Below are 13,332 nucleotides of genomic sequence, written 5' to 3'. Positions count from 1 at the left end.
TTCAATCTCTAAACAAGAGGTAGAAACCACGGGTTCAATCATTCACAATTCTACAAAAACATATACTTAAATAAATATTAAAATCTATGTATACTAAAAACATAACTATTCTTTTTTAAAGATAATCAACCTTATATTTGGTGTTGACGACTTACTTTAAGTAAAAGATAAAAAATTAAATGTGAATAATAATTTAATTATTAAAAACAATCATTTTTTAAAACTAAATCTATAGATTTGCAAGAAAACATTTTATGTTTAAAAAATAATTTTTACATAAGTAGGAGTTATGAAAAACATCAAATTTTTAAAATAAGTTTTTTCGTCTCAAATTGATGCCTAATATGCATTTAGTGGACATTTCTAGTTCAAAAATTCATGTCATATATTTAATTTAGCTAGAATGAATCTAACTAGACCATATATTTGACCAAAATTAATTTCAATTGAAATTGTTTAAATTCACTTGTGCTTATAAATTGGTTTGAAGTGTGACACAACATTCAACTTTCACCAACTAGTATTTAACACAATTTTGTATTATTCTAATGATAAGTGGTATAATCATATATCCAAAATTTTCCTTCAATATGATAACATTTCAATAGAATAACATCGCTTCATCTACAAAGTATCCATTCAATATCAAGATATATTATTTTAAAAGAAAATTGGTACAACAATCACCATTCCCATATCTAGATCACTTCAATAACCAAAATGAAGCACCTAATCTAGAATTTTATGTTATTCAAATGACAATGTTACCTTAGATGCAAAATCCTTGCTTGGATTCCATGTAAGGAGATGGTGTGATGATCTTTGAAGTCCTGCAAGTTTTAGTACATAACATGATAATAACAATAAATAAAAAATGATAGTTGATTGCAAATTGCAGTGTTCTTGACAGTTGATCGATTGATAATTGCCGTAGACTTCATAAATTGACTAAATTTATTTTGTTAGATTGCCAGAGAGTTTGTGATGGAGAAAGGGAGTTACATTTATGTACAACTAACTCTTTTTCCCAATAAATACTCTAGTTTAGGAAAATAACAAGATCATTCCATTAAGGCCACAAGACCAACTTTTTAATCTTAATATTTGGCACCATTTGCGTGGCACACTAACATTGGACTCTAGAGTCCTAGCATAATTGGGCTCTAAAGGATTTGACCTAACTTTTCAATTAGAACTTGAGAAATGCACATTCACACATAATCAGACACATCTGTCAGAGCAAGTGCTCAAACTAGTATGAAATTATAAGAGACAACAATTCATGATGCTACATAATTTTCCTCATATATCTTTGTGCTTTTATATCATTGTCAATCTCTATGAATAGAACAAAAATGCTAAAATTATTTATTCAATTCAAACGAAAAATACATTTAAGTATTATATTTTTTCACAGCTTTGCAATGTTACTACAACAAACTTCAACGACTTTTTATTAATTTTGAATGTATTTGATGTTAGATGTAACCATATCTTTGAGCTTATTCCAAAGCCCCCTGGTACAAATTGGAATATATGTTGTAAAAGTGATTCAACACTATGATTCAAAATAAATAAAATGAGTGTTATCTTTAAAATCAAAATCTTCATATGGCTCACTTATGTAAAATTTTTGTTTCTTCCTAGTTCGTTTTTACTAGGGCTTAGATATCAATATTAGAACAAAGTTACATTTTAATTTATATAAAATAATATGTATAATAACATCGAGAGATATTATTTTAAAAGAAAATTGTCTTACATTTAGACAGACAAATTGCTTTAACTTAAGTTTCATAAGGTATCAATATTAGAAAACCTTAAGAATGCACTGAGAAAAAAAGAAATTGCAACCAACACATAGACAAAAACAAACTTGTGCAAAAATAAAAATTCAAATAAAACAAAATAAAACAATTACAAGTCAAATTCTACAATATATGGAAAAACCAAGTCAAACATTTCAATTTGAAAAGTAAATAGAGAGATGTTATTGAATTGTTGACAATTAAGATTAATTAATTATAATTAAGCACATCTCAACAAACCTATTCAATTACAGTAATAATTAAAATAGTCGGTTAAACATCAAATACAACAATAATTAAAATAGTTCGTTAAACATCAAATAAGGTAAAAATATAGAATTTGGTCGAGCATAGTCTCTCTCTCTCTCTCTCTCTCTCTCTCTCTCTCTCTCTCTCTCTCTCTCTCTCTCTCTCTCTCTCTCTCTCTCTCTCTCTCTCTCTCTCTCTCTCTCTCTCTCTCTCTCTCTCTCTCTCTCTCTCCCCTCTATACATCCCATCCTCCCTCCCTACTCCCCCCTTCTCTCTCCCTCTCTTCTTTTCTCTATCTTTTTCCCTCCTTGTCTCTCCATTTCTGTCTCTACCTTTCACTTTTTCTTCTCTCTATGTCATCTCTCTATTTCTCTCCCCTCTCTACCTTTGCCTTCCTCCCTCCCTACACCCCCTCGATATATATATTCAAAAATTTGGGAATACATTAGCGTGGTCATAAGATTGAATATAATATCAAAACCTCAAATAAATTGAGAAGCGTATGGTATGAAATCAACAACCCACAAAAATCAACAAGAAGCTTCAAAACAGTGTTATTAACGACCCATAAAGGAAGAGATAAAACCAGAGAACCCAAGAGTAAATAAGAAGAAACAAGTACAGAATAATCCAATAAGACAACTAGCACTAGAGCTTGTGGCCTCAAGTAGAGGTACAATAGATTTAATTTTCACTAGTTTTAATGCCTCATCATTGATAATCACTTGTTTATTTCTATATATCTTTAATCTAATTTTGTAAGTTTAATAGGTAAAGGCACCAATCTTATTGCATATTTGATTCCCACCACAATCAAAATCATTGATACAAACTAGTTCATATTGGAAAAAGTGTTATTATATTAGTCATTGAATTTGTTGTTTTTAGTATCATTTAAAATTTCTAGTAGTTTTTTATTCAAGTTTGTTTTGTTCAAATAGTTAAACTATTTTATCACTACTTTTAAATATTTAAATATATTTTCCTTTTGAATTTAAATATATTGACTGCACAAACAACTCTATTTTGTAGTCAATAGTAACAAGGAATGAACCCCAAATCACACAAAGAAGAGGATATATCACATATATTGAGAAACAACATGACAAAAGATTTAGAGATTATATAAAAGAAAGAATTATGATATAGAAACTTCATAGTCAATTACTTTTCAAAATAATTAACATATCAACATTATTAACATTACGAGGGTGTCTCATAAATGAGATGCATGCCCCATTTTATCATAAAAAAATATATTATAAAATATAAGTTATTTGGACCACAAACTTAACAAATTGATCTTGCATTGTAGAATACAACTACTTGCTCAGTATGTCAAATAAAGAGATAATAATGCCATCCATGAATTTGAAGCATGGGATACTCCATGTTTTGTTCAGCCATAACATTCCCATTACAATTGAAAAGCCAACTACAAAGCCTATTGCCATTTCCATATCCCACCATATATCATCCTCTGAATCTTCATTATTTTCCTCATGTACCTTTGAAGAATTGAGAGGATTTCTTGAACATGGCACATATATTTGTAGGCCACACAGACCTGAATTGTTGGAGAAGTATGTAGAATCAAATGTCATCATCTGTCCTCCTTGTGGTATCATCCCTGATAAGTTATTGTAGGACACATTAAAGTAACTCAAGGATGTGAGAAGTTGCAACTCGGTAAGAATAGCCCTTGATAGGTTATTTTGTGATAGATCAAGTGATTGCAGCAATGTCATCTCTCCAATAGAATTATGAATCTTGCCACTGAAATGGTTTCTTGAAATGTTGAGAATAACCAAACCTTTGAGGGATCCAATATTCCAAGGAATGTTACCTAATAAACTATTGGTAGAGAGATCAAGACATTCCACTAATCTCAAGATTTTCACAAACTCCATAACTTGTCCTTTATTGTAAACTGTTATTTCATCTATATAATAGTTTGATGTTATAAAACTAGGAGTTTCGTGTTGAAGGATTTCATTCTTTTCAGATTGATTAGTCATTGTGGTCAACATTATAAAGTCTTTTGGAATGATCCCTGAAAATTTATTTTTTGAAATCCAAAATTTGAAGATTTTGCAATTTTGTTAATTGTAATGGGATTGTACCCTTAAAATTATTATTTTGTAAAATCAAAATTTGGAGATTGTGCAAGGATTTAACCCAATCTGAGATGTTCCCTAGCAAATTATTGTTTCTAAGATCAAGGATGTGTAGATTTCTAGATTTTCCAAGAGATGATGGAACATATCCTTCAAGTGCATTGTCTCCCAATTTCAATGTCCCAAGAGAATTCATTCTCTCACATATACTTGGTATCATCCCTTCTAAGTTATTCCTCTCTAGATTTAAGACAGACAACATGGAGCAATTCTTCAAACATTGGGGAATCTTACCACTAAATTTATTATTTGACAAATCTAAAATATTCAAACTCTTCAATTTAAAAACAGAATTTGGAATAGAACCGCTAAGATTATTTTTGGCTAATGAAAGAAATTGAAGATGTTGTGTATATTTGTTAATTGATTTTGAAATCGATCCATCAAATAAATTATTTGAGAGATCTATGTACTCAATATATGTAAATCCCCAAAGCCAATTTGAAATAAAACCGCTAAGAAAATTGTTTGACAAATCTAAATATTGAATAGAATATTGAGTTGAAATAAATCCAGGAAAGGTTCCTCTAATATTGCATTCATGTAAAGCTAAGCTATTCAGCTGAAATTTGGGGATGATAGACGCATTGAATGTTATAGTCAACATATTACTTGAGAGATCCACATAAGAAAGTTTGGGACAATTATTTAAAATAAAAAATGAGAAAGTTCCAATTAATCTATTTTTGGCTAGATCAAGCAACGTAAGCTTGGATAGCTTCCCAAAGGAAGTTGGGATTGGACCACTTAAGGAGTTATTGTGCAATTCAAGTTTATACAGGGCTGAGAGATTGCCTAGAGTTGACGGAATGCTGCCATTTAATTTGTTTGAACTCAGATAAAGATACTCCAGATTGGAGAGGTGAGTCAAAGAGGATGGAATAAAACCTTCCAAATTGTTCGCAGAGAGATCAAGAGCTGACAGAGGAAGAGCTCCAAGATAGGTAGGAATCTTACCTCTGAATGAATTTCGCGAAAGACTCAACTGTTGAAGCCGTGAGAGATTTGCAAAGAAGGGAGGAATTTCTCCTGAAAGCCCACAATTGCTCATGTAAAGTGCGGTGAGATTGGTGAGAGAAGCTGAGATTGGTGAGAGAAGCCAAGTATCCTTCCAACCAAGTATCTTGTGCCATACTGAGATTCATGTTGCTCAGTCCAAGATGCTCCAACCCTCTTAAATGTGTTATCCACTCACCCAACTTGTTGCTCTACAAATCATCATTCCAGGAGAGGGCAAGGAATTTCATGGTGGACATGTTACACATCTCCCTTGAGATGGCACCATGGAGATGATTGTAACTGAGGTCCAACTGCTCCAATTGCTGCAATTTTGTCAACTCCCTTGGAATTTGGCCAATAAATTCACACTCATACAAGCCCAGATACTTCAATCTCCTTAATTCTCCAACTTGTGGAGGAATGGAAAGAGAGGTGAAGTAATTCCAAGAGAGGTCCAAGTGCTCCAAATGTAGGAGTTGGAATAGCCCCCCTCGAACTTCACTCCATTGAATGAGAGAGTAACTGAGATCCAAGGTGATGAGATGGGCAGTGTGTGGGTGGCAGCCCACTCCTTCCCAACTGCAGCAGTTCAACCCTCTCCACGATTCCAATGGCAACTGGAATCCTCTGTAATAAGTGATGTTGATGCCTTGTTTGAAATCCAAAAGAGAGCTTCGTTCCTCTTGTAAACACGCAGAGCAGCAAATAATAAATGGTAGCAGTAAGAACCATACCCAAATGCCCAAAGCCATTTTTATTGGCTTTCAAAATGACACAACAGAATGAGTAGGTCACTTTGCAAATCCCAAAGGCTTCTCTTCGTTGCGAATGATGTGGGATTGCAAGGTGTGGAAGATTTATAGGGCGATGTAAAGCAAGTTTGTGAAAAAATCCATCCACGAGATTAGAAAAATTGAAGAAAAAGTTAAAACGGAGAAAGCTACGATCTTTCAATTTCTCGAGCTGTTTCCTTCATATTTATTTTTCTAGGTGTATGTCAATTTCATTGGGCATGTTAAAGTCTTTGGTTTTAGTTGCTACGAAACTTCTTAACTACATTTTTGGCGATCACCTGAGGGCCAGAAATAGACTTATGTGATGTTTGATAAATAAAAATTTAATGCTTATGAAATTTTATAGAAGTTAAAAATGATTATAGTTTTATAACTTTTCTAACATTTGGGAGGAATTTTAGTATGATTTTGCCTAATCTAATAATGTCCATTTATTAATTATAATCAATTTAGATTAATTAATAATAAATATTTAATGCTAAGTATATTTTAAATATAATAAATGTTAAAAAATTAGAAATAAATATAAAAAATAAATGTATTTAATACTATAATCAAATAATAAATATATTTTGACATGATATTGAGATTTGAATATTTCAAGGTTAAGAAGGGATTAAGATAATATATTTTTTTTGAAATCAAAATATTTTGTTTACATATTATAAGATCATGCTTATATCTTGCATCCATGCAAATTATCAAGTATATGTAGTACTACTTTATGTTTTTCTTAATTTGTCTTTGCTTTTCTAATATCTTGAGATTCATAGTATATTTAAAAATATATTTGTATGATCAACATTGTTGCACAATAGAACACAATCTCATAATCAACCCTTAAAAAATCTTATCTAAATAAAAAATCTAAGAAAAATGTTAAAACGAACATCTTATAATTTTCTAATTTGTTTCCTTTATATTTATTTATGTATGCCTATATCAATTTCAATGGGTATTTAAAAGTCTTTACCACCAAAGAGAGTGGTTGCTATGAAATTTATTAACTACATTTTCCTCCACATATTTTTGTGGTGACTAGAAAATGTTTGGTCACATAATTAGAATATTTGGGCCCTACACATTAACAACCCTTCCGAAAATAAAATATAATTGAATTTTCCACCACAAATGTCTTAGAGCATCAGGCTTAGAAATAGGTTTTTATGGTGCTTAATAAATAAAAATTAATGCTTATGAAATTTCATAAAAGCTAGAAAAGATTAATTTTTTATGTCTTTTCAATAATTGAGAGTAGTTTTAAGTGTGATTTTGTTGTTATGATTAGGTGTTGTACCCCTTGCATAACATTGATTTAATTTAATTATGTAATTAAATATTTAAAAGTGAGTATATTTTAAATATAATAAATACTAAAAGTATAGAAGTATCTATATTATAAAAATATATTCAACATTGTAATCAAATAGTAAATATAATTTGGTATAATATTGAGATTTGAATATTTCAAGATTAAGGGATCATGATAATATATATTTTTTCTTGAAATCAAAATATTTTGTTTACATATTATAAGTTTGAGCTTGTAGAATAATCTTGCACCCATGGAAATGATCAAATATATGTATAGTCCTACTTCGTATTTGCTTAATTTGTCTTTGTTTCATTTCTAATATCTAGAGACTCATAACACATTTAAAAATATATTTGGATGATCGACATTGTGTCACAATGAGACATATTCTCATAGACCAACCCTTAAAAAAGTTCACGTATGAAAAATTCTAAGAGAAAATTTAAAACAAACATCTTGTAATTTTCCAAGTTGTTTCTTTTATATTTTATCTTTGTATACCTATTTTAATTTCAAAAAGTATGTAAAAGTCTATATAGAAAAAGAGCATGGTTGCTATGAAATTTCTTAACTATGATCTCCACCACAAATATGTTTTGTTGACTAGTAATAAAATATTTGGTCAAACACAACATTGGAATATGTTGGCCCCATATATTAGTCATCATTTCCAAAATCAAATATGTTTGAATTTTCCACCACAAAAGTCTTTGTAAGGTGTGTGATCTTTGCAGAAAAATATATTTCTTAATGTTTAATAAATCAAAATTTAATGTTTATGAAATTTAATAAAAGAAAAAGAAAAAAGGATTAATGTTTTATGACTATTCAACAATTGAGAGTAGTTTTAAGTGTGTGTTTTCTTAATCTACTAATTTTTTTATAATAAATTTTGATTAATTAATAATTAAATTTTATAAGTAAGAATATTTTGAATATAATAAATGTTCAAATTTTAAATAATATAGAAAATAAGGGTAATTATTTTTATAGTCAAACAATAAATGTAATTTCATATAACATTGAAATATGAATATTTGGAGATCAAGAGTTTGTGCATCACAAATATCTTGCATCCATGGAAATGATCAGGTAATATGTATAGTCCTACTTTCTACTTCACTTCTTTTTTCTTTTCTTTTACTTTTATAGTATCCAGTAAGTCATAGAAAATTTAAAATTATCTTTGAAGGATTTGTGTTGTGTCATAATGGGACACATCGCCGGAGCGCCACCCCCGGGCCACCTCCACCCAACCCTGCCACCAAGCAAGCTCCATGTGCCCTCTAGCATATGGGTTGGTTTTTTCTTCATAACTTGAGCATACAGAGTCATTTTTTTGAAAAAGAATAGGCGTCAGAAAGCTAGTTCCGAGCCGGACCTCGTGGTGTTGGAATTTTTTTCCAATTTTTCTATTTGACTATACTTTTTCCAGTCAAAGTGGGGTCTCTTTTTTGCACTTCTGGGGCCGTAGAATGAGCATCTGAACTCTATTTTTTGAAAACTTTATATTGTTGGAAAGCTTGTTTTATGTACTTTCCAGTCATATGAGTTTTCCTTCCAGATTCTGCTCCAGGTATATTTTTTTCAGTTTTTTGTTTTTCAGCACTCTAGTGAATATCTTGGATGTTCCAGGTCCTGGGATCTCTTTCTTTGAGTAGAATGTCTCGGTTTTGGCTGTTATTTCCATTTCCAGTCTTCTTATCATTGTATCATTTTATTTATGCAAACGCACTAAGATCAAGTGCTATCATGCATTGTTTACTTGGGATCTTGCACATCTTGTGCCTTATTGTACATGCACTACTTATAAAGTGCCATGGGGGGTTGATGTTTTCCTTTTGTTTTCCATATACCTTTGTCAAGTGAGTGTTCCTTCCACGACATTAGTCTCATGATGTGTGTCAAGTGAGTGTTTCTTCCACAACACTATGTACTTTCCCTGCACCTTCGATGTTCCTGGTTCTTCGTCATGCAGTTCTTGTTCGCCATTCTTTTAAGTGTAGTTGTCCCTCTCCTTTTTTCAGCATTATGAGGAGGTTTGTCCTGTTGGTTCTAATGCTTCCTTGGTTTGATTGATCAACTCTTTAGGCTTTGGTTTCTCATGCCATCTGTATCTTCGAGTTCAGTTGTTTGCCTTTGTTTGCCATCTGATTCGAGTAGTGTCATTTGAGGGCAGTCATGCAGATTACAGTCTTCTCTACCTGGTCATGTTCTATTTCAGTGGAGCTTCTTCAGATCAGCAATTACTCTTCGACAGTGTTTGCATCTATTTCATACTTCAATGGTGTTCTTTTCCATCTCTTTTTGGAGTGGATTTTTTTCCCATGTGGTTTTCTCTATTTCTCCGGCTCATAGAGATTTGGTTGTATTTGGGTACCTGATCAGGCCTTATTATCGTGACCCATCTTTCCTACTTTTAGTAGTTGTTCTAGGTTTTAGCTTCTCCCTAAGTCTAGCTTAAGGGGGGGTGCTAGAGTAATCAGGTCTTTACTTGATTAATTAAATGACATTTATTTAATTAATTAAGTTCCCCTTTATCTCTTTTACACTTAAGCTAACATTAGGTGCATAATAATTAATTCTTTTATTAATTATTATGTGCAAGCCTAGGGTTTTCCCTTTTAGGGTTTCTTGACCTATTAGAGGTTGATTCTTTTCTTTGTATCATAATCACATTACACATTTTTGTGAATACAGAGCTCTCATCTTTTTGAGCATTTCCTATGTATTTTGGGTTTTCTCTGTTGCTTCCTTGCTTGTCCTTGTAACGGGTTTATTCAGCTTGCAGAGATTATTTGGGGTGTTGTATTTCTCAACTCTCACACGTTCTACTTCACTTCTTTTTTATTTTCTTTTACTTTTATAATATCCAGTAAGTCATAGTACATTTAAAATTATCTTTGAAGGATTTGTGGTGTGTCATAATGGGACACATTCTCATAGGTCAACCCTTAAAAACAATTGGGTAAATGAAAGATCTGAAGAAAATGTTAAAATGAGCATCATACAATGTTCCAAGTTGTTTCTCTTATATTTCTTTTTAAAATGTCTATGTCAATTTGAATGGGCATCTAAAAGTCTTATATTTGCTAATTGTACAACCAAAAGAGAGTGGCTTCTATGAAATTTATTTATTTTGTGACTAAGAAAATGTTTGGTCAAGTGTGGTATTAGAATATGTGGGCCATATACATTGAATACCCTTCCCAGAATAAAATATCTTCAAATTTTCCACTACAAATATCTTTTTAGGGTGTGAGGGTTAGAAATAGATTTTTGTGTTGTTTGATTTAAATAAAAATGTAATGCATATGAAATTTCATAAAATCAAAAAAAAATTAATAATATGTGAATTTTTCAACAATTAGGATCAATTTTGAATGTGATTTTGTTGTTAACCTTAGGTGTTGTACACCTTGCCTAACATTGATCTAATTATGTAATTAAATTATTTATTTTTGGTGCATCCTAGGGGATGTGTTTAGCCACATTAAATAATTATTTGGGGTCACTTGTAAAATTGGGTTACTTATTTGGTGTGAGAGATATAGGAAAATGATGCAGGAGCATCCCTAATTCTTGGCAATCTTGCATCAACCAAAAAATATTTCCTTTTTGTTCCTGTTTTGGAGTTTCAGCATTTCCTTTTGCGTTTCATTTATTTTTCTCAATGGATCTTGTAGAGCTAGATTTTGTTCGTGGACATGTTCATCTAAATTATCCTAAGTCCATAGAACATTTGGATTTTTTTCAAGTGCATTATTGCTTCCAGAATCTGAGATAGTTTTTTGGCTTAGAACACCAAAACTGCTTGGACCTAATTTTTTTATTGGTGAATCTTGTGGATCATTTATGTAGCTTGCGGATATTCAATTCGTTGTCCCCAAAATTCCTTGGCATGTGGCCAACCCTCCTTTTGGTCAACACTTCATTCTATGGATATTTTGGAACGATCTCATTGGCAGAGACCGACCTAGTTGTTTTACATGTTTCATCTTGTTCATCGAATATTGTTTCATCTTGGGCCGATGTGGATTGCCCTTGATCATATAAATCAATGTAATTGAATGTTATAATTCAAGCAAATTAGAACATAAAAGATGAATCTTAAGGTTAGGAGTTCCAGAGTTGGCTTGTATTCTTGCTTGAGATCGGATATTGTATTTGAGCATGTCTGTAATCAAGCCAATGTGTCAAATCTTGTGAGTCCGGATTTTGCTGACAATTTGTAATCTATTTTCATAGCATATTAAAGTTTGTTCTGCATTTGTCTCCATCACATTGTGTTGTTTCTATTGTGTAACTCTTTTGGCACGGTCCAAACTGATCTCTTTGAGGTCCCTCCTATCATGACTCCACCAAGTGGTATCAGAGCAACATTTTGTTCTAGAGATTGTGTTGTCCTGTAAGATTTTGTTGTAGGGTGACAGATTGAGGGTTCGGCATGCAACTACAGAGGACTACATGAAGATGGCACGAAGAGGAAATAGAAATGGTGGAGCACTTGGAAATGCAGACCCTGTTGCGATGGAAATTTTGAGAGGAATTGTAGCCCAATTGGAAGCTATTGAAACGACCCAAAGAAGAGGTCAACATGTTGAATATTTGAGTGATGAAGAAGGAGTAGTTGAAGAACAAGGATAAAACCCACCGACGAATGATTCTAATGAAGAAAGGTTTATAAGAGCATTGTCAAGAGCGAATACCAGACCACATTTTACCCCATTGGACTATGATGGCAAGTTGGATTCAAACAAACTGTTAAATTGGATCACGAAGATGGACAAGTATTTTGATTTTAAAGGAACCGCTGAAGACAAGAAGGTAAAATATGTTCGCACTAAGTTGAAAGGTCATGCATCACTTTGGTGGGAACATTTGTAGGTAGATAGGCAAAGAAGTGGAAAAGAAAAGATCAAATCTTGGGAGTACATGGTCAACAAGTTGAAATCAAAGTTTATGCCAATTGTTATCAAGTGAATTTATTCTGGAAGTTGCAGAACTAAACCAGAAGGAATCTAGTGTGAAGGAGTATACCGAAGCATTCTATAGGTTGAATATCAGATCCAAACATATTGATGATGAGATTGAACAAGTTACTAGATATTTCAATGGGTTGTGTATGTCTATACTGATAGTTTTGATACTTAATATAAGAACAGATCTAATAACCAACAAGATGAGAGGGGGGGGGTGAATCATACAAACTTAATCTTCCATAAAAACATCAGATTCAACCTCGGTAACATATACTTCAGTAATAAAACCAAAGTTGTCAAACATGCAAACTCAAAAGCATATAACCATCATAAACCTCATAACACCAGATTTAACGTGGAAACCCAAATAGGGAAAAACCACTGTGAGATTTTGGACCCACTAAGAAATATACTCTTCTAGAGTATGCTCGGTTAAAAGAAAATCCTGTTAAAGATTACAAACACATTGCTAGATGTGACCCGGTTAAGGGATTTCCCTCAGATGTGTTAGGATCTTCACCTTGTTAGAAGTGACCTTGTCAAAGGATTTCAAACACTCAATCAGAATGTCACCTTGCTAGAGGGTTTTACAAATAAGACTATTAAGTCCACTCGGTTAAGAGATTTTCTGTCACTTTCACAAAATAACAGTAATAAGATCTATCTGCAACTTCACATCTAAAATGATAAAGCAGATTCCTATTTGTTCAGTACAATCTAGACATAGAACTAATCTTGTCTATCTGCTGGGCTTCTATACTTTGTTATTCTAACAGGTCTTCAAGCTTCTGTGCTAGGTAATCACTATGTAGCATCCCTATGCATACACTTGCCCCACATACATTGTTTATCAATACTTTCCTATTTATAAAAAATTAGGTAACCACATAATCTGCTTGATCACATTTCCCATGATCAATCATAGCCATCAGATCTTCAATCTTGTCCAGGTTCAATGCATCTTTTGATCTGAAAATGTTTTACCCCACCTTGGAGCTTGCATACATT

At 32.1% G+C, this 13,332-nt stretch overlaps 1 protein-coding gene across 1 annotated transcript; it reads right to left on the bottom strand.

Moving 5' to 3' along the window:
* Positions 1–4,102: 4,102 nt before the first annotated feature.
* On the bottom strand, positions 4,103–6,038 carry LOC131041170 (receptor-like protein 35). Its single transcript, XM_059217979.1, has 2 exons — positions 5,447–6,038; positions 4,103–5,376 (listed from the first exon to the last, which is right to left on the bottom strand). Exons 1-2 carry the CDS (start codon positions 5,983–5,985, stop codon positions 4,119–4,121), a joined length of 1,797 nt encoding a protein of 598 aa, XP_059073962.1. The 5' UTR covers positions 5,986–6,038; the 3' UTR covers positions 4,103–4,118.
* Positions 6,039–13,332: the final 7,294 nt, after the last annotated feature.

This window comes from Cryptomeria japonica, chromosome 3, assembly GCF_030272615.1.
Source record: "Cryptomeria japonica chromosome 3, Sugi_1.0, whole genome shotgun sequence".
NCBI classification, from domain to species: Eukaryota; Viridiplantae; Streptophyta; class Pinopsida; order Cupressales; family Cupressaceae; genus Cryptomeria; species Cryptomeria japonica.
Note: the sequence above shows the minus strand (reverse complement) of the source record. Positions and strands in the feature narration are given on the sequence as shown.

Coding starts and splice junctions, on each gene's coding strand:
- LOC131041170 (XM_059217979.1), bottom strand. CDS start 5,985: ATGGCTTTGGGCATTTGGGTATGGTTCTTACTGCTACCATTTATTATT. Junction 5,377..5,446: donor CTCTCCTGGAATGATGATTT/GTAGAGCAACAA, acceptor CTGAGCAACATG/AATCTCAGTATGGCACAAGA.